At 34.4% G+C, this 24,307-nt stretch overlaps 1 protein-coding gene across 2 annotated transcripts in view; it reads left to right on the forward strand.

Moving 5' to 3' along the window:
- Nucleotides 1-24,307, forward strand: part of RSRC1 (arginine and serine rich coiled-coil 1) — a 427,216-nt gene that overhangs the window by 182,726 nt on the left and 220,183 nt on the right. For both annotated transcript variants that reach the window (XM_081570648.1, XM_081570649.1), the window contains exon 5: nt 15,653-15,689. In XM_081570648.1, the coding sequence (XP_081426774.1) occupies nt 15,653-15,689 (37 nt within the window). The remainder of the gene's footprint in view (nt 1-15,652; nt 15,690-24,307) is intronic.

Below are 24,307 nucleotides of genomic sequence, written 5' to 3' on the forward strand. Positions count from 1 at the left end.
TTTCCTGCACTGCAGGCGGATTCTTTACCATCTAAGCCAATATTTATTGAATGCAAGGAGTGACTAGAAGTTTAGAAAGGTAAGTTGTTATGAATGTAGTAGAAGTGGGAGTTTGGTTCTTGTACAGTAAATATATAGAGATTGAAGATGTGTCAAGGAAGAGGACAGAGAAGGAAATGGCGACCGCTCCAGTGCTCTCACCTGGAGAGCCCCAGGGACAGGGGAACCTGGTGGGCTGCAGTCCATGGGGTCGCACAGAGTCAACGACTGAGCGACTTCACTTTCACTTTTCACTTTCCTGCATTGGAGAAAGAAATGGCAACCCACTCCAGTGCTCTTGCCTGGAGAGGCCCAGGGACGGGGGAGCCTGCTGGGCTGTGGTCCATGGCGTCACACAGAGTCAGACACAACTGAAGCGACTTAGCAGCAGTAGCAACAAGGAAGAGAAGACCGTTTTAGGTTGATGAATGCATGTACAAAAAAAAAGTTCATAGAAATTAATAACGGACTGGTCTGAGAAGAGGGACATTTTGGATAGCAGTAGAAAATTATTAGCCAGATATAATAGGTTATATAGCAGAGAGAGACAAACTTGGGGTTTGAAAACATTGATATTAGGGTGAAGAGTATTGGAGGAATTTTGGTGAAGTGATAGGAAGCAAAACTAATACAGACAAAGTGGAAAGGAAGGGAACGTGGCAGAACTCGGACCAATCTGGATCAATTATTGAAGGGTTCACCTTTTCTGTTTATTTCATGCATTCAACTCTATTTCCAGTTTTACATTCTCCAGCTCTAAATTTAATTCACTTGTATCTTATATATTCATGTATCAAGTTTAGAACGATTCAGTTAGTATTAAACACTGTAGAGAGTTTTAAGTTGGACAGAAATGTACACTGAATCTTTAAAGCAAACACTGAAGGTAACAGGCTTATATACAGATAATTTATGAATCTTTTTCAAACATATGGAGAATAGGAAAGGTGTGGGTTGAGTATAGACTTATATAAGCTAAAATAGAAGAAATGCAGGCAGCATTTCTGTTGTAAAAGAATGAGCTTTAGATTCAGTAGAGCAATTTTGGCCATCTTAGGAAGTTACTTTCCTACCTTAAGTAAGTTACTCTATGCGGATCTCTTATTTACAAAATGAGGATAATGTATACTCCATAGAGCTGCAGTAAGGATTTTTTTTTTAAATGTTTTAACAATTAGCCAATAGTAATGTATTTTGATGGAAGAAATTTTGGAAAACACATAAGCGAAGCATTAGAGTGAACATAAAAATCAGTCAAAATCCCACTGCTAAATATTCTTAACATTTTAGTTTATAACCCCTTAGTTACATGTAGATACACATACATATGTACTCATACACATGCATGTATAAAAGTTTTTTAAACAATTCTAACATCATGCTATACTTTAATAGGCTCTTTTTAAAAACACAGTATACCATAAGAACATTTTCATGGAAATACTCAACTACATCATAATTTTTAATGACTATACAGTTTTCTGTTATTTGAATGTTGTTGTGCTGTCATAATTTGGCATTATTGGGCATTTAATTTATTCCAAATTTGTTGTTTCATTGTTGTTTTTTGTCTTATGTTAAACACAATGGAGTGATTAGTTTCTTGTGACTCTACATTGGGATACTGCACAATACTACACAATATTACTACAATGGGATACAACATTGAGATAAGCCCAGAGATGTAGAACTTTCAGGTCAAAGGCTTTATGTGTATTATTGAAAATATGAAACATTTTCCTATTGTCCTCTGAAAAATTTGTATTATTTTCTGTTCTCACAAGTAACATACGAAGGTCCTGATTACCCATACCTTTGCCAACAATAAAAACATTGTCATTTGTTTTTATCTTTGCTTGTTTCCTAGGTGAAAAATGGCATTTAGTTTTATCTTGCAGATCTGTGCACTATAATATTTCCCTGAATGTTAGCCATTTATATAGATTTTTCTTTTTGTGAATATTGTGAGAATTCAATGAGATTGTAAATGTAAATGATAAGGCTTAGTTCCTGGTATATATTATCCTGTTATAGGAGAATACTGTAATATCTTGTTTCATTGTTAAGGTTATTGTTTTTACAGAGGGACAGTAATAAATTATCTCTTGATTAAATTTTGGGCAGTGAACTTGGAGTGCTTGATTTCACATTTGCCTTTTAATAGCTGAAGTGTGTATGATGTGATCTACTTCACCTCTCTAAGCCTCAGTTATCTCATCTATAAAGTAGGGGTAAAAATCTTCTCTCTTTATAATAAAGTTACCCTTATAGGTTTCTATGAGCTAATTGATGTAAAGCACTTACTACAGTGCTAGGCACATACTGCCGGTATTTTCTCAGAGGTGGAATCTCTAAAAAGGTCAGTTAACTTATTAATAAATAATGATCAAGGATTTGAGTGTCAAGAAGTGCCAAGAAGTCTTTGGGAAATGGCAAATTGCTTGATTTGAGGAGAATCTTGAATTAATTGCTGAGGAGTTTAATTCTGTAGTTTTATTTCCTAGCACTATTAGGTGTTTACTAGATTAAAATCATATGTTAGTTTTTTGTTTCCTTTTAGAGTATCAGTCTGGTTACAAAGGAAAACATCAGAGGGAAGAGAAAAAGCATCAAACAACTTTAATAATTGAATAATCAATTTCTGAATTATTGAAAGTTTGCTTTTCTCAGGAAAAATAAATGTGTTGCATTTTCTCAATTTTAGCAGATGAAGATGTTAGTAAAATACTTATATGTGTTTGTTATCTTCTATTTAGAATTATTTACTGTTTACAATACATATAGGTAGATATTGCTTTTAGGAAGCTTTTGGAACATTAGTTTATGATAATTAACTTTCTTGAAAGTAGAAATTTATATTTAATTGTATTATAAATAACTATATTTAAATATAAATTAATATTTAACAAATATAGTATATAAATTTATTTAGGCTTAAGTACTAGAGGTGAAATATACTGATTTATTTGCCCTTTTAAAAATTATTTACCCTAGTCCTGCAAGAGAAATAAATATAAAATAAAATTAATAAATAATTTTTCAAATCTCATGATCAATTATCCTTTTTTTACACCCTCATTTTATTTAGAATTAGAAATCAGAAACAATGCAAGTTTCTAACAGTGGTGGATATGTTAACCTGTTGTATTTTTATGAACAGAATAGTATGTAAACAGTAAAAATATTATATGTAAACATTTATTGATACTTCAAGAGCTGTTTATAGTGTGTAATTAAGTGATGAAAAAATTTAAGCTATGTAAGTACATAACAAATCAATGACTATTCCATACTTGTAAGAAAATAAGTGTATTTGTTTGCTTACATAAGAAGGGAGGTACTATTCAACATAGTTTTGGAAGTTTTGGCCACAGCAATCAGAGCAGAAAAAGAAATAAAAGGAATCCAGATGGGAAAAGAAGTAAAACTCTCACTGTTTGCAGATGACATGATCCTCTATATAGAAAACCCTAAAGACGCCACCAGAAAATTACTGGAGCTAATCAATGAATATAGTCAAGTTGCAAGATATAAAATTAACACACAGAAATCCCTTGCATTCCTATACACTAACAACGAGAAAACAGAAAGAGAAATTAAGGAAACAATTTCATTCACCATCGCAACGAAAAGAATGAAATACTTAGGAATATATCTACCTAAAGAAACAAAAGACTTATATATAGAAAACTATAAAACACTGATGAAAGAAATCAAAGAGGACACAAATAAGTGGAGAAATATACCATGTTCATGGATTGGAAGAATCAATATAGTGAAATGAGTATACTACCCAAAGCAATCTATAGATTCAGTGCAATCTCTATCAAGCTACCAACAGTATTCTTCAGAGAACTAGAACAAATATTTCACAACTTGTATGGAAATACAAAAAACCTCGAATAGCCAAAGCAATCTTGAGAAAGAAGAATGGAACTGGAGGAAATCAACCTACCTGACTTTAGGCTCTACTACAAAGCCACAGTCATCAAGACAGTATGGTACTGCCACAAGGACAGAAATATAGATCAGTGGAACAAAATAGTAAGCCCAGAAATAAATCCACGCACCTATGGACACCTTATCTTCAACAAAGGAGGCAAGAATATACAATGAAGAAAAGACAATCTCTTTAACAAGTGGTGCTGGGGAAACTGGTCAACCACTTGTAAAAGAATGAAACTAGAACACTTTCTAACACCATACACAAAAATAAACTCAAAATGGATTAAAGATCTAAACGTAAGACCAGAAACTATAAAACTCCTAGAGGAAAACATAGACAAAACACTCTCCGACATAAACCACAGCAGGATCCTCTATGACCCACCTCTCAGAATATTGAAAATAAAAGCAAAAATAAACAAATGGGACCTAATTAAAATTAAAAGCTTTTGCACAACAAAGGAAACTATAAGCAAGGTGAAAAGACAGCCTTCAGAATGGGAGAAAATAATAGCAAACGAAGCAACGGACAAACAATTAATCTCAAAAATATACTAGAACTCCTGCAGCTCAATTCCAGAAAAACAAACGACCCAATCAAAAAGTGGGCCAAAGAACTAAACAGACATTTCTCCACAGAAGACATACAGATGGCTAACAAACACATGAAAAGGTGCTCAACATCACTCATTATCAGAGAAATGCAAATCAAAACCACAATGAGGTATCATTTCACACCAGTCAGAATGGCTGCTATCCAAAAGTCTACAAGCAATAAATGCTGGAGAGGGTATGGAGAAAAGGGAACCCTCTTACACTGTTAGTGGGAATGCAAACTAGTACAGCCACTATGGAGAACAGTGTGGAGATTCGTCAAAAAACTGGAAATAGAACTGCCATATGACCCAGCAATCCCACTGCTGGGCATACACACTGAGGAAACCAGAATTGAAAGAGACACGTGTACCCCAGTGTTCATCGCAGCACTGTTTATAATAGGCAGGACATGGAAGCAGCCTAGATGCCCATCAGCAGACGAATGGATGAGGAAGCTGTGGTACATATACACAATGGAATATTACTTAGCCATTAAAAAGAATACATTCGAATCAGTTCTAATGAGGTGGATGAAACTGGAGCAGAGTGAAGTAAGCCAGAAAGGAAAACACCAATACAGTACACTAACACATATATATGGAATTTAGTAAATCGGTTAAGATAACCCTGTATGCAAGACAGCAAAAGAGACACAGATATATAGAACAGTATTATGGACTCTATGGGAGAGGGTGAGGGCAGGATGATATGGGAGAATGCCACTGAAGCATGTAAATTATCATATGTGAAATGAATCGCCAGTCCAGATTTGATGCATGATACAGGGTGCTCAGGGCTGGTGCACCGGGATGACCCGGAGGGATGGGATTGGGAGGGAGGTGGGAGGGGGTTTCTGGAAGGGGAACACATGTACACCCATGGTGGATTCATGTCAATGTATGGCAAAACCAATGCAATGTATTGTAAAGTTAAAAAATAGATCAATGCATGATACAGGGTGCTCAGGGCTGGTGCACCGGGACGACCTGGAGGGATGGGATGGGAAGGGAGGTGGAAGGGGGGTTCTGGAGGGGGAAAACATGTACACCCATGGTGGATTCATGTCAATGTATGGCAAAACAAATACAATATTGTAAAGTTAAAAATAGAAAATAATCTAATTTAAAAAATATATTAAAAAAAAACATGATGTGAAAGGGCAGAGGTCAGCTGCCCTTTTTATGTAAAAAAAAAAATAAACTAATTTTTTAAAAAACTTAAAAAAATAAAAAAAAAGAAGGGAGGGAAAAACTAAAACATGTTGAGGTATTATCTTGGTTGGTAGGATGTTTGGTGATTTTTATTTTCTTCTTCATTAGAACCAGATGTGATTTTGAATTTCTGTATAATAATCATTGTTATTTGTGGGACTTCTAGTCCATACGGCACCTTTGTACATACTCAGAAAAGCCATCCTTTCTGGTGAATGCAGTACCACACCAGGATGCACTACTTGGCCAGGATATATAGCTTTTAGCTTCTACTGCCCCGTTTTGTTTTTCTTTTTTATTTCCCACATAATGAGCAACATGCACAACTGTACATGATTCCCCTGAAAACTTACATATAAAAATTACTTAAAATTAAAGATGAAAAGGAATATATGACCTTTTAATGCATCTATTCTGGGCAGGCTATTCTCCTTACTTGACCTCTAACAGATTACTTGGGACCTTTGGGCTTGCTCTTCCTGCCTCTTTTCTGCTTACCCACTTTGCTCAAATGAAATTAATCCTTCAGGATCCTGCTAAAATTACCCCTCGTCTTTGAAATATTTCCCAACCATTCTAACACACATGGACTGTGTCTCTTCCTCTAAATTTCTCTTGAACCAGGTCAAGCACATGGATTGAAGGGGGTGGTGGCAAACAAGTTCCATCTCACTTGCTCACTGCAGACAACTGGCAGTGACTCCTTAGAGCATAGTGTTAAGAATGATTCTTGAACTACATCTGGCTTCAGTGGGAAAGAGGATTGCCACTCATTAGGAGCCTTAGTCCTGCATGTGGAAATAGCACATAGGTAGCATGTTCATATGCATTTTCCTTGCCTGGCTTAGACGTTAACTATTTCATGTATTCGCCTTGGTTTGACATTATGGATTAAACATCCAAAATACTTTTCATCGATAATGTTTGTTTATTTTGTTGTTATTGTTTTTATTATCCACTTAGAATTTATCATGGGGCCTAAGTAAGGTATGAGGGTACTCAGTAAGTATATTTCAGTTGCTCTTCCTTCATTCTCAATGTTCAGTTCTTTTTCTAGTATAGTTTCCCTTGGTCTGAAGCACTTTCTTTTGCAGTTTTTTTAATATCAGATCTACTTGTGATGAATTCTCTTAGTTTTTCTTCAACTGAGACTGTTGTTTAGAGAATAACTTGGAAAATATTAAAACCTCTTTTCTTTCTCATGTAGGCCTTTTTGTGACGTCCCAAAACAGTTTACCTGAATGAATGTAACTTATGATACGTACCAACTAAAGTGTTACAGCTTCCCATTGGAATAAACTGTGTGTGTATCCTAAGTCCTCAGCTGTTTAATATGTTTACTTTAAACTTGTCCTAATATAACACATTCTCACTAATATTTGTGAAACTAATTAAATAATGTTAAAAAGAGAATAGTACACATAAAATTCAGTAACCATAGTACACTTGTCTGTGTAAATGATTTAGAAATTCTAGAGCAAAATTTATTGTAAATAATAATCAGTCAGATCAATAACTACTTGTAAAATACAAATGTCTGAAAACTACTGTTATGCAATCTGGTCACTTAAGGATATATATTTGAAAAAGTGAAGGTGAAAAGTGAAAGTGAAGTTGCTCAGTCATGTCGGACTCTTTGCGACCCCGTGGACTGTAACCTACCAGGTTCCTCCGTCCATGGGATTTTCCAGGCAAGAATACTGGAGTGGGTTGCCATTTTCTTCTCCTATATATTAATATATATATATATTTAGATCCACTAATTTGCAAGGTATTTTACAATCAGGAGAAAAGTACTGAGAATTCTAACCGAACCTAGTAAGTTGAATCTGAGAATTTCAGGAAGATCTTCTTGGAACTTGGTGATATTCTGTATTTTTGTTATTAGGGTTAAAAATACTTTTAAAATTAGGTTATTAAGAAATTATTTCTGCTTACTTTTTTCAGTGTACTTTTAAATTCTGCTTCCATTCAAAGAGATCAGGATAGACGAATGTACCTATGTCAAGATATAGATGGCATTTTTATTGGATGCTGTTCATTGGGCCAAGCTCTTTTTTGTTTATTTATTTGAAAAGTAGACTGCCTTTCATTTGTAAGTATTGACAATTGAAACAGATTTTATGGTGGTTAAAAAAACTAACATCTGTAAAGCTATTTCTTGATTTTGAAAGTGAAATGCGGTCCATTAATCTGTCATACTGAACCAGTAATTATTGAGTGTTGGTATATGCATGCTGATTATCTTTAATCCTTGATTTGAATTTAAGAATGGCAAATTAAAGAAGATATGTATCCTGACAAAGTTATTTAGTTAAGCAGTAGAGTTGGATTTTGAACCCAAGTTTTTCTTAAATTTATAATATTACCAGATTTGTCATTGATAACATTTGATACTAACGGAAAAGGTCTTATACATGTAAAAAATTTGTTAATTATTATTTGAGGTAAGATGTATAAATATATTTATAACTTATAACTCAGGTTTTTAAAAACCTTGACTGCCATTATAAAAAGAAAAAAAACCCAGCTCACATAGATTTTTGCTTTATGTGAGAGTACAAAATTAGCTGTGATCTTATTTCTTATAGCTGTAGAAAACTGAAGCATAATAATCTTTTAAAAGTGGATAATATGCTTAGTTCATGAACAAAAAACCTGTAAAAACCTTATTACTTAAGTTAAACTGTTTTTCACAATTACTGTATGTATGCATATTTTATGTGGGTTAATACATGTACATTACTTTTTACAAATACATTTAATCTTTTATTTCTTGGTGAATGAAATGAGACTTTAATGCTACTTTATTTAGTTACATGTATTATAGTTTCTAGGTAATAGATACTCACTGATTTTTGGCCTGCTTTCGGAAATGGTTTTGGTTTATCATTTATTTTGTTACTTTTCTACTTCCCACCCAAGCAGTTAATTTTCTTTTGGATGTCTTTCATTTAATTTGTTATAAAATATTGCTTATATAAGTCAATTCATAATAGATTTTAGATTTATTTAATTGGAGTGATGAGTAAAATTTACTTTTACTAGGAGAAGCAAATGATTAAAAATTTTTCTCCAGGTTCGTAGTTTACATGCAAAATATTGAAAGCAAAAGAGAATGTCATCATCAAATGGAATGTTGTTTTTAAAAAATAAATACTATTATTAATTGTGGCTCCTTGACCAGATTCCCTTAGACTATTTTAAAACCAGAATGATCATTTTGGTATAATTTGTTCTCACATTTTTGATCCCTTCCTAATAAGACCAGATCTAAACAATCAGTCTGTTTGTTTAGAAATTTCTTAAGAGGATAAGCTTTATAATAGCAACAATTTCTAGATTTAGAGCATGATTTCTTTGGCAGAATAATGAAATCTGTTTGCCACAAAGGTAAATCAGTAACTTAATTTTAATTTTATTCTTGTCTGCCATAGTGTGATTGATGCATGGCATCATCTTCTTACTGGAAGGAGACCTAACATCAACACTGACAAGTGTCACAAGGTTTATTTAGGACACCTCAGCCTTGTCCTAGTTAGTTTCAAGATGTCTGCCTCATACATGTTGAGCCACTGCATTTCTTGCTTTAAAGCCTTGTGTTATGCCAACATTACTATCTGTGCTGCCTCAACTACAAATTGGATGAACAGCTCATGACACTTTTTCAATATTATTACATTAAACCAAGTGGATTTTGATTGATAACCTAATATTCAACTAATGCAAAACATCAATCATGGCAAGTATATTAATTATTTAATATTGCAGTCTAATTCAGAAATCGATGTGCTGCATGAGGGGAAGGGAAACTCATGGTTCCCAGAAGATTTAAGACAGGGAATGATTAAAAAAAAGACCTGCTGTACTCCTGTGTGTTAGTTCGATACAAATCTTTATTCATTTGCCAATAATCTCTTCCCATTTTCCACTTCAGGACCATTTTATCAGTTTTGAGACCTATAATTGAATTAAGTCTGCTTTCAGCACAGGGCAAAAGGAGTTGCACAAATATTGATGAAGTCATGACAGGGACAACCCAAGAGACAGACCACTAAAGAGGACAGGCTTTATACCATTTGTTGCAAGATCCTTCTGTCAATGTCTTGAATCTTACCTCTCTATTAAAAAAAAAATTGTTTTAGCCTTTTGGAACCACTCTTAAAGACTTTTGTGTTTAAATATCTATCACAATAACAGATTTATATAGCATATTACAATATATAGTGTACTTTCGTATACTTTATCTTGCTTATTTTTTCACAGCCACCCTATATGTTAGGTAAAACAAGAGTTAAAAAATTTGGACATCATAGGTGAACCATTTGAGCTTCAGAGAAGTTGGATTATTACTCAGGCTCAATCAGCTGTTTTGTTGTAGAACTTAGATTTGAGATATTTTGCTTCTAGAACCAGTATTATACATCATGCTCTCTCATGCAGTATTTATGTACTCATGATGGTTTATCTGTGTTATTTTGGGATGGCCATCCTTCCTTGTCTTTCTGCCCAAAGTAAGACTAAACAAAACTGATTTTCATGAAGGATTTGTTGAAACTTCGGTGTCCCAAGCTATGATACATATTAAGCTTTACAAATATGCAAACCTTCTAGATATAAATGAAAATGTCTTGTTCTGTTATGAGGCTTGCCTGGTAGCTCAGCTGGTAAAGAATCTGCCTGCAATGCAGGAGACCCTGGTCCGATTCCTTGGTCGGAAAGATCCACTGGAGAAGGGATAGGCTACCCACTCCATTATTCTTGGGCTTCCCTGGTGGCTCAGCTGGTAAAGAATCTGCCTGCAATGCTGGAGGCCTGGGTTCGATCCCTGGGTTGGGAAGATCCCCTGGAGAAGGGAAAGGCTACCCACTCTAGTATTCTGGCCTGGAGAATTCCATGGACTGTATAGTCTATGGGGTTGCAAAGAGTCAGACACGACGGAGCAACATTCACTTTCACTGTCACTTGATCTATTATATTCTTTACTTGAAGAGAATGGCCTTCTTTGATGTGTGTGTGTGTGTGTGTGTGTGTGTGTGTGTGTGTGTATACACATGTGTATATAGCAAAATATATGCATATCAAAATATGTATACATATATGAAGGGGTGGTGGTTTAGGCGCTAAGTTCTGTCCAACTCTTGTGACCCCATGGACTGTAGCCTGTGAGGCTCCTCTGTCCATGGGATTTGCCAGGCAAGAATATTGGAGTGGGTTGTCATTTCCTTCTCTAGGGGATCTTCCCAACCTAGGAATCGAACCCAGGTCTCCTCATTGCAGGCAGACTCCTGCACTGCAGGTAGACTCTTTACCAACTGTGCCACAAAGTGGCTTAAATGTATTTTGTCATTAAAGTCACTAACCCAACTTTCTTTTGGTTTGTATTTGCCTGGTTTTATCTTATCTCTTTTTTTGGAAACCATTCTGAATCCTTTTTGTCTCATGTGTCTCTTGTAAATCACACATCCCTAGATTTGTTTCATACCCAATCTAAGAATCTTCTCTGGTATTTTTGTTATGATGACCTTTCTTTAGTTTTCCTTTTAGTCACTGATTACTAATATTATAGTAATTACTATGTTCCATACCAGACTTTACTTGCCTTATTTTGCTTGCTTGCTTCTTCCTGAATTTTTTTCTCTTATTATATTCCTCAGAACTTTTTTCATATAATGTCTTTGTGTGGTGAATTTCCTAAGACTTTATATGCTGAATATTTCTTTATTTTTCCTTTAATTTAAACAATAGTTTATTTGTTGAATATAAATTCTAGGTTCACAGCTTTTTTATTCACTTTCCCTTGGAAGGTTACACTCCATTGTCTAGCATTAGTGTTAAGTAATCTGATGTCAGTGCTAATCTTTTATAGAGGAGTGTGCTTTTTCTTTCTGGAAACTTTTAAACTATTCTCTTGATCTATAATAGTGTAGCCTTAATTATCTTTATATAATACTTTGCTGTGATTTTTCTTTAATTCTCCTGTTCACTGCTGTATGTACCCTTTCAGTCTAAGGTTTGAGTATTTCTATATCTAGGAAATTTGTGTCACTGTTTCTTCAAATACTTATTCCCTTTTATTTTGTCTTTGCTTTCCTTCTAGGATTCTTATTCTATAGATGTTCATACTTCTACTCCTGTTCTTAATTTTATCTCTTGTTTGTTCTTTCATACCTTTCCTATGGCCTTCTAGGAGAGTTCTTTCCCAGTGTTCTAGCTCACTAATTCATTCTTGGTCTGTGGTTATTGTGCTTTCAGTTCATCCTCTGGGTTGCTTATTTCAAACTATTGTATTTCTAATACTCATTATCTCATATTATTTTTTGTAACCATTTTTCATATTTAATTTCTAAAAATCTGCCCCTATCTTTGAGTATGTTATTATATTTATATTCTTGCTCAGTCTGTTTTCTCTGGATGAAGTTACTTTCTTTGTTGTTAATCTGTAATTTTTAAGAACACCTCAGAGTTCTTAAAAATTTGCCTTGTAGATATCTCTATTATTTCCTTGCAACATTCAGCTGCCTTGGCTAGTAATTTTAATCTAAGGGTAGAGGTAAAAGTCTAGGCTCTAGCTTGTGCTTATCCAGATTAATTGTTCTACTGTGGCCTCAGTCAATCACTTTTCCCCCCATAGTGTCCTCCTGCTTTTTAAAAAACAACCCAAAACAAAGCAAAGCAAAAAAACCACCCACTATCCACCACACACATACACAAAACTCCCAATATTGTTCTCCCAAACAGCCACTCACTGTTGCAGTTGCCTTGGTTCTTTGAGTGTTGTGGGGCTGGGTAGATCTACCCAGGGGGCTTCCCAGGTGGTGCAGTGATAAAGAAACTGCCCACCAATGCAGGAGATGCAAGAGATGTGAGTTTGATCACTGGGTTGGGAAGATTCCCTCGAGTAGGAAATAGCAACCCACTCTAGTATTCTTGCCTGAAAAATTCCATGGACAGAGGAGCCTGGTGGGCTAAAGTTCAGAGTATGGGAATTTTGTGATGTGAACACATAGGAAGAATTCATTACTTCATTTGTGAGAGAAAGGGGTTTCTCCATAGGAGGTTTTCTTTAGGTTGTAGCTTGTTATGGTATTTGCTACCACTTTCCATGTGGTATAGCTTTGACAAATAACAGAGGGAATTAAACTGGAGTATAGTAGTATGCCATGGATTTTAAGAAGAGAATTGACATGATGAAGCTTAATTTTTCAAAGATCTTGCTCTGTTACAGAGAATGAATTGACATAGGGCAAGACAAGGGTCATTGAGACCCATTAAGAAGCTTTGCAATAATCTGAGAGAGAAAAGATGATGGCCTAAAATAAGACATAATTGTGAAGATAGAAAAAGTGGTTAACACTAAATGATAATTAAGGATGTTGGATAACCAGGACCTTGTGGTTGATTATATTTGTTTATATTTGGTAGCGAAGGAAAGGGACATGTGTCAAGGAAGATGCTTAGTTTTCTTTCAGGCGTGTCATGCAAAATGCATATTTCCTAAAATCATTTAATTTAAGGAATTCTTCGGAAACATAATGAAGTAATAGCTAGCCAATCGTTCTTTCTTTTTTAAAGAATAGTTTCTTATCCTTGATTCCAAAATACAGATAACTCAGAAAACAGAGATTTTCCCTAAGTTTGTGATAAAGTCAGTTGACAGCAAAACCTACCCTTAAATGAAGCTGTTTATCGTCTTTGTTTATCCCACTTTGTGTGGACATTCATATTTTTCTTTCAGAATTATTAATATGTATGATGATGAGATGCTGCTTCAAGCATTGCTGTCAATGTTTTATAACATATACCGTATGTACCTTATTACTTTTCTTAAAATCCAACATATTCTTTGTTTGTTTGTTTTTCTTATTTTGCTTTTAAACTTTAGTGCTCAATTTATTAAATTCATATTCAACAAAACATTGAAAAAAACTTGAATATATAAACAACGCCAAATTTGATTAAACTGGCTTAAGCATAAATACCAGTTAAAAATTTAGTATACTGATCCTTTTGAACATTCCAAATAGTAGATAAAACATACATAAATCCAATGTATGTAAAGCATATCCTTATACCAAAACAGAGTACCAAAAAAGTCCAAAATATTCTGATGAAACATGTCTAGCCTCAGTGGTTTCAGATAATAAATTATGGACTTCTCCTTTGAATCTGAGCATTTTTGTTCTCTTATACTGCATTATTTTCCAATAAGAACCATGGTGTGACAATGTACCCATGGGGAAAAATGAAGTAGATGTGAATTATATAATATAAATATACTTCACTCTAACATAGATTGCTGAGTTCAGTAACAAAGCGATGTGTATACTATGCTTCTGTTTGGGTTGAAAAGAAAAAACGAGGAGAAGCACACAGACACACACAGAAGTATGCACACACATGCATAGGCTGTCTTTGGAAGGACAAATAAATAGCTAATATCAGTGACTGAGAGCTAGGGGTGAGTGATAGGAAGATTTAATTTTGTTGTAGTATGTATACACACACAAACACAAACATATTACACTGCCAAATGTTTTACTGTGTGTATTATTATTTTTGTTTAAATTTTAAATTACACAAATGGTTATATGAAAACTTCCTTGTGAACACTTAAAAATTCATCAGACTTCCAGCTCTAATAAATACATTAATCTTATAATAATAAAGGTAAAAATAATTATGTAGTTACTGGCCTGCTGTGATACACCTTGTTGCAATCTATTTCTGTCATTTGTCATTAGAACTGCATCCAGAGAATGAGTTTCAGAAATCCTTAAATTTTTAAATGTTGATTATATAGCATCAGAAGCAGAAAAGAGAATGGCTAAAGAGGAGTACTAATCAGTAGACAGTGGAGTTTATTCCCAAGGTGCCAGACTGGGCAGTGAGAGGAAACATTGGAAGCCACTAGTATAGTTTTCAAGCAGTTGATCCAAAGGGAAAAGATAGGGAAATTTGAAAAAAGATATATAACAAGACAAAGGAAACAGAAGTAATATATTTTTGGCAAAAAAAAAAAAAAAAAAAAATTGAAGACAAAATAAAGAGAAAAGAAATAACATTGGGACTCCTTCAGAGAAAAATAGGTGTGGGGAAAAGATTAAACATCATGAATGCAGTACTGTTGTCAGATGATCCGTAATTATTTTCTGCATTGTGGTAGAAGTATAATTTTGTGTTAAAGCAAATAAGGTGTGGTGTTAATAATGGAATTAAAATACTGCTTGATCAGAGTGAGATTAGGGAAAGTCTATTTCTCACTAATAAATTAGCATTAACTGAAATCAGGAAAAACATCCAACTATTGCCATATTCCACCAAATGTGTATTTATTTAAATTATCTTTGCTACTTGTACAGTTATTTGTATTTTGTCTCATCAGCACTCTTTTTTTGTGTATATTCTTTGTATAAAAATGCACCTATTGATGGATGGGCATTTGATAAATCAAATATAGTAAAATGTCAATTGTAGACTAGATGGTAGATAGAATCTGTATGTTTGAACATTTTCGTAATAAATGTTAAAAAATAAACTCTAATGAAAAAGCTAATGTAAAATATAGTTTACAAATAGTAAAATGATAATATGTTTGATTTTTTGTTGTTCTCCACTGACTTTGAAAAATCTGAAACATTTTACTAGATGAGTATAAATTTTAGTGTTAATACTACTATTAGATATAAATAAATTATCTGTTCCTAAGGAAATTGTTTTGTCCTTAAAAATGGGATTATGAACATTAGGAAAGATATATGAAAAAATTATAGGGGTTTGTAAAATATTTTTGAGGTAAACATAAATTATAGCAGATGAGGGTTTAACAACTATTTTAAACTTTTATTCTTCTATTTTAGGGAATCTGGAAACATCAAAGCTGGATTAGAACATCTGGTAAGTTCTAATTTTCTCTTGAACATTTGCATCATCTTTGATATCTGCATTCTAAATGAACACTTTTGAATGAGCTTTGAATACCTTGTATTGAGAAAGTCAACCATTTCCCAAAGGGTCAGCTTACTGTTATTATGTGAAGGCACTTACATTTTCATTTATCTTATCATTTCAAGGGAATTAAAATTTTTTTAAATTACTTTTTTTTTTTGATGTAGAGATGAAATAAAATGGATGACAATCCTTGGATTGATGATTGCTTTAATTATAAACAAAAATGTTTGGTGTAGAATTTTTGGCATATCTTGATCTGACAAAAACAAGCTTGTGTTTTAAGAAAAAAAAATCAAATATTGCATGCATAAATGTGGTATGTTTTAGCAATTTAACGGCTTTGAAAGAAGTGCACAGCTTTGTTTTTCCTAATGTCTTTGCTTTATGAATAATGCATTGGTTTAAACTACATTCAGTTTTAGAATATAAAATAATTGAGATGCAAAATTTTCGGTTTAAGTAAACATTTTAAAAGAACAAGTGAAATTCCAGCTGACTTAACATTAAAATCTGTCCATTGATCAAAAAGTTGGAAAACTGCTGTATTATACCAGGTCCAAATTTCATTGAGCTCACCATGTTGAGTGTTCATTACAACATTAAGTAGTTCATTTAAACAGAGCATTATAAAGTCATGCTCTGGTTTCTGGTCAGATCCAAATGTTGAATAATTAATGATAGAGATTCTTTTGTAAATACAATCTAAGTACTTTTTTAATGCAAGACTTCATTCGTATATCATATTGTAGCTTTGTTAACTATTAATGTGCTTTTGTTCTGCTCACACAAGAGCAAATAGGAGCAGCTCCATTTTTATTTATAGCAGTTTTAGAGTTGAAAGGATTTTTGGTTTTTCTTTCAATAACTAAAGGAGACTGAGGAAATCTAGACTTTTCAAAGTGAGTAAATCATGCTAATAATTACAGATTAATTATTAAAAGCAGAACACAATAACCAAGTTAGAAAAATTGAACTATGTATAATATCCAGATTAGAAGTAAATAAATAACATTGTTATTCTTATTATGAAAAATTATTTCTTGAATCTTCATTTCTCACTTAATTGTACAGCATATATTTAGGAGATACATATGGACATCACAATAAAAATATTAATCTAAAACATCTAATGCCAGTATCAGTTGGCAGCTTATAACAAGGAAGAACAGCTAATGTAGTGCCAATCTCTTGTAAATTATTATTTAATAAAAAGACTTTATATTTATTTGATTTATATTCATCAGTAAACAAGTTAGATTCTTCCTTTGTTTAAATTTTATATTTTTTCATACTTAACTACTATGAGTTTATTTTCAGTGACAATTTCTTGCATTTATACTCGACTTGTAATCTTGTGCAACAGTGGTTTTCTAACTTCCCTGGGCTGCCATGTTGTCTCCCCAAAGCAAATAGCACTCCAGACTTCCACTGCCCACTTTAGCCAGAACAGTGCTCATTTTTAGTTATTTTGTATACTTTTAAACTTTTAAAATAAGATTTCATCTGAACAGAGTTCTTCAACTATAGGTATTTTAAAACCTTTGATGAAGTATAGCCACTTGTATTAATTATAGTCAGGAGTAATGGTTTGTTAAATTATTATTTCCCATTCTTGACCCTAAGTTATATTTAGTTTTTATCTGAGCCATATACATCAAATGTATTTCAAAGATAATGCATTTTAGGGATCAGAGAGCCAGGATTAATGTTACAGATAGTGGAAGTAGATGATTTTAATGCATTTTACCTCAGTTATTCAAACTCTATAGCTTAACATTGTAAAATTGACCCACTGACTGTGAACTATTAACAACATTGTGAATAGATAGCATAATATCACATATATACACATATATATTGCTTTGTACACTAATAATATTCAGTAAAGTTAACGATATTCTTTATAACTGTCTAAAAGGAAGTAAATGTAAGAATTTGTTGGTTAAGCACTAAAGAAACCTGTCAAGCTAGCAGCTCTGGGCTCCTTAGGTTTGTTGTCTCTCCACTTCCCAGCTGAAGAGTACTTAGAGCCCTTGCCTTCTAGCCCTTGTACTCTCTCTTTGAATTGACTGTATGCCAAATACAGTTAGAAGTACAGATTCTAATAGATTGATTTAAAAAAAATATAGTGTAAAAATAAAATGAGAAGAGCATCCCACACATTGGTTTCTTCTATTTATGTAGCCTTCTTCAGCCTTTTTCTTTCCAAATTTATGTGAATTGTCATAGAAAATTAGCATTGTCCTGAGAGAGGGTAAAATCCAGTATAAATTTAAATTTAGTTAAGAAGAATGACATATGAAGTATGTTATATTTACCACAAGGACACATACATGGTTGCACTGTCTGTACTCTGTTTATGGGCTCTTCTTGATATATATAGTATCTGTAACCCTGGAAGGGAGAAAGCAGGTGTGGATGTATGGAGAGAAGAGTAAGATGGATGGACTTTGTTTCCCTCGGACCTCTTCAGGGGTTGATTCATTTATTTGTCACAATCTCTCAAGCCCTGATTCAGCTTTTATTTCATTATTCCTTTCTATCTGTGTTGCCACGTTTTCCTGTGAACTGTCCAGCGTGTCATTCTTAGCTTAAATTTCTTTTAGTATACTCCCTAATACCATTTATTTATCTTCTCACAAACTTGTCTACCACCCATAAAGACTATATCTGTTTAAAATTCTAAACACAGCCTTTGAAGGTTGGTGCCCCATGAGCCATTGATAATTCTTGCCTGATGATCGAGAAAATTAGATTTTTCCAGCTTTACTACTCCCCTGTATTTAGGAGCCAGTATTCTACTATAAGGTCCCAGGCTTCATGTTTCTAGGAAGGTGTATGATCTGTTGGCTCAGAGGTAAGTAAAGAATCCACCAGCCAATGCAGGAAATGTGGTTTCAATCCCTGGGTCAGGAAGATCACCTGGAATAGGAATTGGCAACTCACTCCCACAGTATTCTTGCCTGGGAAATCCCATGTACAGAGGAACCTGATGGGTTACAGTCTTAGTTCAGTTCAGTTCAGTCACTCAGTCGTGTCCGACTCTTTGTGACCCCATGAATTGCAGCACGCCAGGCCTCCCTGTCCATCACCAACTCCCGGAGTTTACCCAAACCCATGTCTATCGAGTCGGTGATGCCATCCAACCATCTCATCCTCTGTCGTCCCCTTCTCCTCCTGCCCCCAATCCTTCCCAGCATTAGGGTCTTTTCCAGTGAGTCAGCTATTGGCATGAGGTGGCCAAAGTATTGGAGTTTCAGCTTCAACATCAGTCCTTCCAATGAACACCCAGGACTGATATCCTTTAGGATGGACTGATTGGATCTCCTTGCAGTCCAAGGGACTCTCAAGAGTCTTCTCCAACACCACAGTTCAAAAGCATCAATTATTCGGCTCTCAGCTTTCTTCACCGTCCAACTCTCACATCCATACATGACCACTGGAAACACCATAGCCTTGACTAGATGGACCTTTGTTGGCAAAGTAATGTCTCTGCTTTTAAATATGCTATCTAGGTTGGTCATAACCTTCCTTCCAAGGAGTAAGCGTCTTTTAATTTCATGGCTGCAATCACCATCTGCAGTGATTTTGGAGCCCAAAACAGTAAAGTCTGACACTGTTTCCACTGTTTCCCCATCTATTTCCCATGAAGTGATGGGACCAAATGCCATGATCTTAGTTTTCTGAACGTTGAGCTTTAAGCCAGCTTTTTCACTCTCCTCTTTCACTTTCATCAAGAGGCTCTTTAGTTCTTCTTCACTTTCTGCCATAAGGGTGGTGTCATCCGCATATCTGAGGTTATTGATATTTCTCCTGGCAATCTTGATTCCAGCTTGTGTTTCTTCCAGCCTAGCGTTTCTCATGATGTACTCTGCATATAAGTTAAATAAGCAAGGTGACAATATACAACCTTGACGTTCTCCTTTTCCTATTTGGAACCAGTTTGTTGTTCCATGTCCAGTTCTAACTGTTGCTTCCTGACCTGCATACAGGTTTCTCAAGAGACAGGTCAGATGGTCTGGTATTCCCATCTCTTTCAGAATTTTTTTCACAGTTATTCACAGGGTTACAGTCGAGAGGGTCTCTAAGAGTCAGACACGACTGAGCACGGATGTGCATTCTACCCTAAAGAAAAGCCCATCCTTCTCATTTTACTTTTCTTTGCACTGTGAGCAAACACTCATGAACAGATTATTATCAGTTACTTTTCTTATTTACTTTGTCACTCAGATTGTGCCAGATTTGTCCAGAGAGTCCTCTTTCAAGATGATTTCTGGGTCCTTTCGACATACTCTTATTTATTTTTTTTCCTAAGCACATCCTCATTTTCTGATAAACATGTTTCAGGGTCATCTTATACCTTCCCTGTCCCACTCCCAGAATCAGCCATTTCTTCAGATGATTGTATCTCATTTTAAAGGAGAATGGCATTTTGGAGTCAAGGTCTGGACATGTGATGTGCTCATTTTCTCTGGAATTTTATTACTTCTAGGAACTTTTAGTCCTAGATTAGACAGATAAATAGAGGGAGGGAGGTTAGTACATAGATATTTTTAAGAACATATGAGTTATACTGATACCTCCAATTTCAATCCAAACCACAGAGTTCTTCCTTGTTCTCCCCCATTTCATATTTGTATTTATGTAAAGTGAGAATCCATACTCCTATAGCACTAATATGTTTACCCATTTGCTCAATCATATAATATACATAAAATAGTTCCAAAATCACTACAAATGTATCTTTTGAAAACAGACTTAATTAAAGGACTTCAAGATTTATTTGCAGTTTTTTCCCCTTGCTGCTGCTGCTGCTGCTGCTAAGTCGCTTCACTTGTGTCTGACTCTGTGCGACCCCATGGACTGTAGCCTACTAGGCTCCTCTGTCCATGGGATTTCCCAGGCAAGAGTACTGGAGTGGGGTGCTATTGCCTTCTCCTTTCCCCTTGAGTGTAGTTGAGTCATTTGAGATAAGTCACATTCATTTCTTCCCATTTATGGGCTTCCCTTGTCGCTCAGCTGGTAAAGAATTCACCTGCAATGTGGGAAACCTGGGTTTGATCCCTGGGTTGGGAAGATCCCCTGGAGAAGGAAAAGGCTACCCACTCCAGTATTCTAGAACTTAAGGAAATAGTACTTTTTATTTGATGAAAAATCATATACAAATTAAAGACTTTCTGATGTGATCCCAGTATGTATCTGTTAACACAGTAAGGTTGAAGGAGTGGAGGTGGGTGGTTATTAGGTGGTGATGTTGCTTTTGACTTGTATTATTAATGATGTCCTAAAGTGTGGACAATTGACTCTGAGTTCTCTGTTATATCAAAGGTAGCTGACTCCCTATTTTTCTACCTCTTATGTTTTTAATTTCTGGGTAATATAGTGAGTTGTAGCTCTTATTGAAATACTCAATGGGGGTTAAAATATCTCCTTTCTAGAGTGTTTTTAATACAGTCAAGTAGCTGACAGTAACACACATTTTTATTGTTACAATTATAAAAGTATACAGGAGATAGAATCTTGTCATGTAATTATAGTATAGCTATTATTGTTTTTTATTAGCAATCTATAAAAATAATGCTATCTTTTCCTCTTGGGAGAGGGCTTAAGATCTGAATATATTGGGTTGAGCTAAATGAAAAATTGTCCCTTTTTTTTAAGGTCAGAATAGTTTTGGGGGTTGTTTCTAACTTGAAAGAAGGACTGCTGTGCCGTGTCTCCTTGGGCAGAGAATGAAGTGAATTATCCTGATCAGTATGATACTTCTAAAGCTTCCCTTGTTCTCTTTTCTGAAAAGTCAAATAACTGGAGATACATAGGAGTGGGAGAACATGACCTAGGTCAGTGCCCCTCCATCTTTAATGTGCATGTAAATCTCCTGTAGATACTGTTTAAACTCTGGGTTGGCGGTGGGGCTTAAGAGTCCGCATTTAGCAAGCTCCCAAGTGAGGCTAATGCTGCTGGTTCAGCAAACACCAGAAAGAAAAGTACATTGAAAGGCATCGACTTGAAAGACAAGTGGGCAGGGAACAAGGCCCTTGAATCAGATGAAAAATCTAGATGTATCCCCCATATAGTCATGAGTATGATTCTGCAACCTATGAATGATTGGGAGAGACACACACTCCATGGGTTTACACAGGGCCAAACTTTCATCATCTTACTACTCTGTGAGAGTTGCAGAGGGCCAATTTATTTTTTTCTTTATTTGGGTTCTGGATATTAAGTTGTATATTTCAGAGCTAGAGCTGCGCACCAGAACTAATAATACGTTGTTCAGCTCTAGGTATAAGGTTAAATAAGTGATGATAAATCTTTTAGTAAAATGGGTTATAAGTATTTACAACTTTAAGTGGGATTTGCTTTCTATTAATAGTTGAATAGCAAAAGAACTCTGGAGCCATACCTGTGGGTTTTTTCTCCCCACAGAGGTCTCATTTATGTTTCTTATATTGTATAACATTTGAGAGTGATGACCTACTTGTCCTTGTGGTCAGGCAACACAGTCTGGCCATTTTAAGTGTTGAAAAGCAACTGTCATTAATAGCTTGTTTAGCCCATCAGTGGTTTGTAGACTGTAGTTGCTGCTTGCCAGAAATGTAGGCAGGCCCATTGCTATTACATTCTCATCAATAGTACTACATTCTAGTAAAAGCCCTTTTCTCTCTGTTTTAGGCTATTTTGTATAGAACTTGAAAATAAAATGGCTGTATTTCAGTTCACAGTTTAATAATTTTATTTAACAGAAGCATAAACACAGTTAATACATTATTATCATACTTTCGAGGATGCAGGCAGAGGTTTTGAAACCTCTTCTAAAGCAGAGGTTATGAACTCTGCTCATCCTTTGTCTGTTACATTTTAAAATACCTGTCTTATTTTAATGTTTCACCACTCTGTTTTGAAAACATTTTTGACATTTGTCTAAATGAGTTTGAGAACATAATTATCTCACAATGCACTGATGTTACTCATATACCATATATATTTATTAAACACTGATGAAAAATATCTTTTACCTCATATAATATTTAAGTACTTCAATGTAGTAAATCACTCTCTTCCCAGCATTTTAATTTTTTTTTCACCTAAGCCAATATATATTTGAGGTTTAGGGTAATTGTGTGTGTTAAAACAGATGCTTTCCTTAAACTGTGATTGTGAGATAAAACAGCATGAAGTTTTTCTTCTTTCTGGAAGATCAATTCCATAAATTTTTCTCTCTTTCCTTTTAACAAATAAGTGTGTCCTATGAATATATGCAAATTAAAATACCTTTAAATATGGATTAAATGTTAATATCATGTTATTATCATGATTTCTTACTTTACAAGTCCTAAATCTGGGAACCAGCTCACATTTCAATCAGAAGCAGTACCTTGCCAGTGATCCATTTCTCTGAAACATTTTGATCAGTTACAAGTTTATTAAAAATTGTTTCTGAAGTAAATGATTAAAAAATATTATCTGATCATCTAAACAGCATGAACTTGAGCCCTTTTTCTGAGTCTACTTTGAACCTACCCTTACTCTGTCTCCTCTCTTCCAAAGAAAAATCTGTCGATTGTTGTTGCATTTTTAAGACACAGTGGTTTTGTGGAAAATGGTAGCCAGTTAGCTTAAAAAAAAAAAAAAAGATGACAATATGTCATGTAATTTTAATGATACTACTAGTAGTCTCAGATTTATATTTAACCTAGATAAAATTTATTTTCTGGCCTTTATGCATGTATGTTTATTAAAGCTTTCTTAAGTAGAACCAAATATTTTAAGTGCATTAAATAACCCCTGCTTCCCATTATTGAAGAGTCTGAAAGTTAGGCTTTTTTAAAACCACAAGAGTAACTGAATATTGTATTCGGATATTTTTAATATTTTAATTCTAGACACCATAGTTTCTGTCTCGTTGTAGAGAACCCCACAAGGTACATGTTAGTTATTTTATGCTTTTTCAGGATCTAAGGTCTGTAACTGTAGAAAGAGAACTAACAGCAGAGGTAACAGGGTTGCTTTTTATTTCTCCAGTCAAAGCATTAGGAATTAAGATGGAGAATGCCTTTGCCACAGTGGTATCTTTGGCCACACTCATTACCATTTGTCAAATATTCATAGCATCTTTATTTAATTTTGACATACATAGCCTGTTTATTTTAGGAAGATCACAGCATGAGGAGTTAGAATGTGATCTTACTGTGTGACCTCCAGCGATGCACAAAAGCTCTCTGTTTCACTTATTTCATTTTTTCCAGATTCATAGGATGTTGAAAGAGAGTGTGAAAATTTGTAGATGTGTAAGACTTTATCCAAGTGATCATTTATTTTATAGAGAAAGAAAATCTTAACAGTTCTAGTTATGTAGATAACTTCAGATTGCTAAAATCAATATTTCAGTTCTAATAAACTCACAGTGAGTTGTGAGAAAATTTTGTCCTTTATCTGTTCACATCCTCTCCCTTTAAAAAATTAGTATATATTTTTACAAATTATAAAGTAATACATGTTTATTGTAATGGATAAAAAACTGATAGGTATATAAATAAAAAATGCCTATATCTTCTATCTGC

The sequence above is a fragment of the Giraffa tippelskirchi genome, chromosome 2 (assembly GCF_054371585.1).
Source record: "Giraffa tippelskirchi isolate mGirTip1 chromosome 2, T2T-mGirTip1v1.2.pri, whole genome shotgun sequence".
In the NCBI taxonomy this organism is placed as follows: Eukaryota; Metazoa; Chordata; class Mammalia; order Artiodactyla; family Giraffidae; genus Giraffa; species Giraffa tippelskirchi.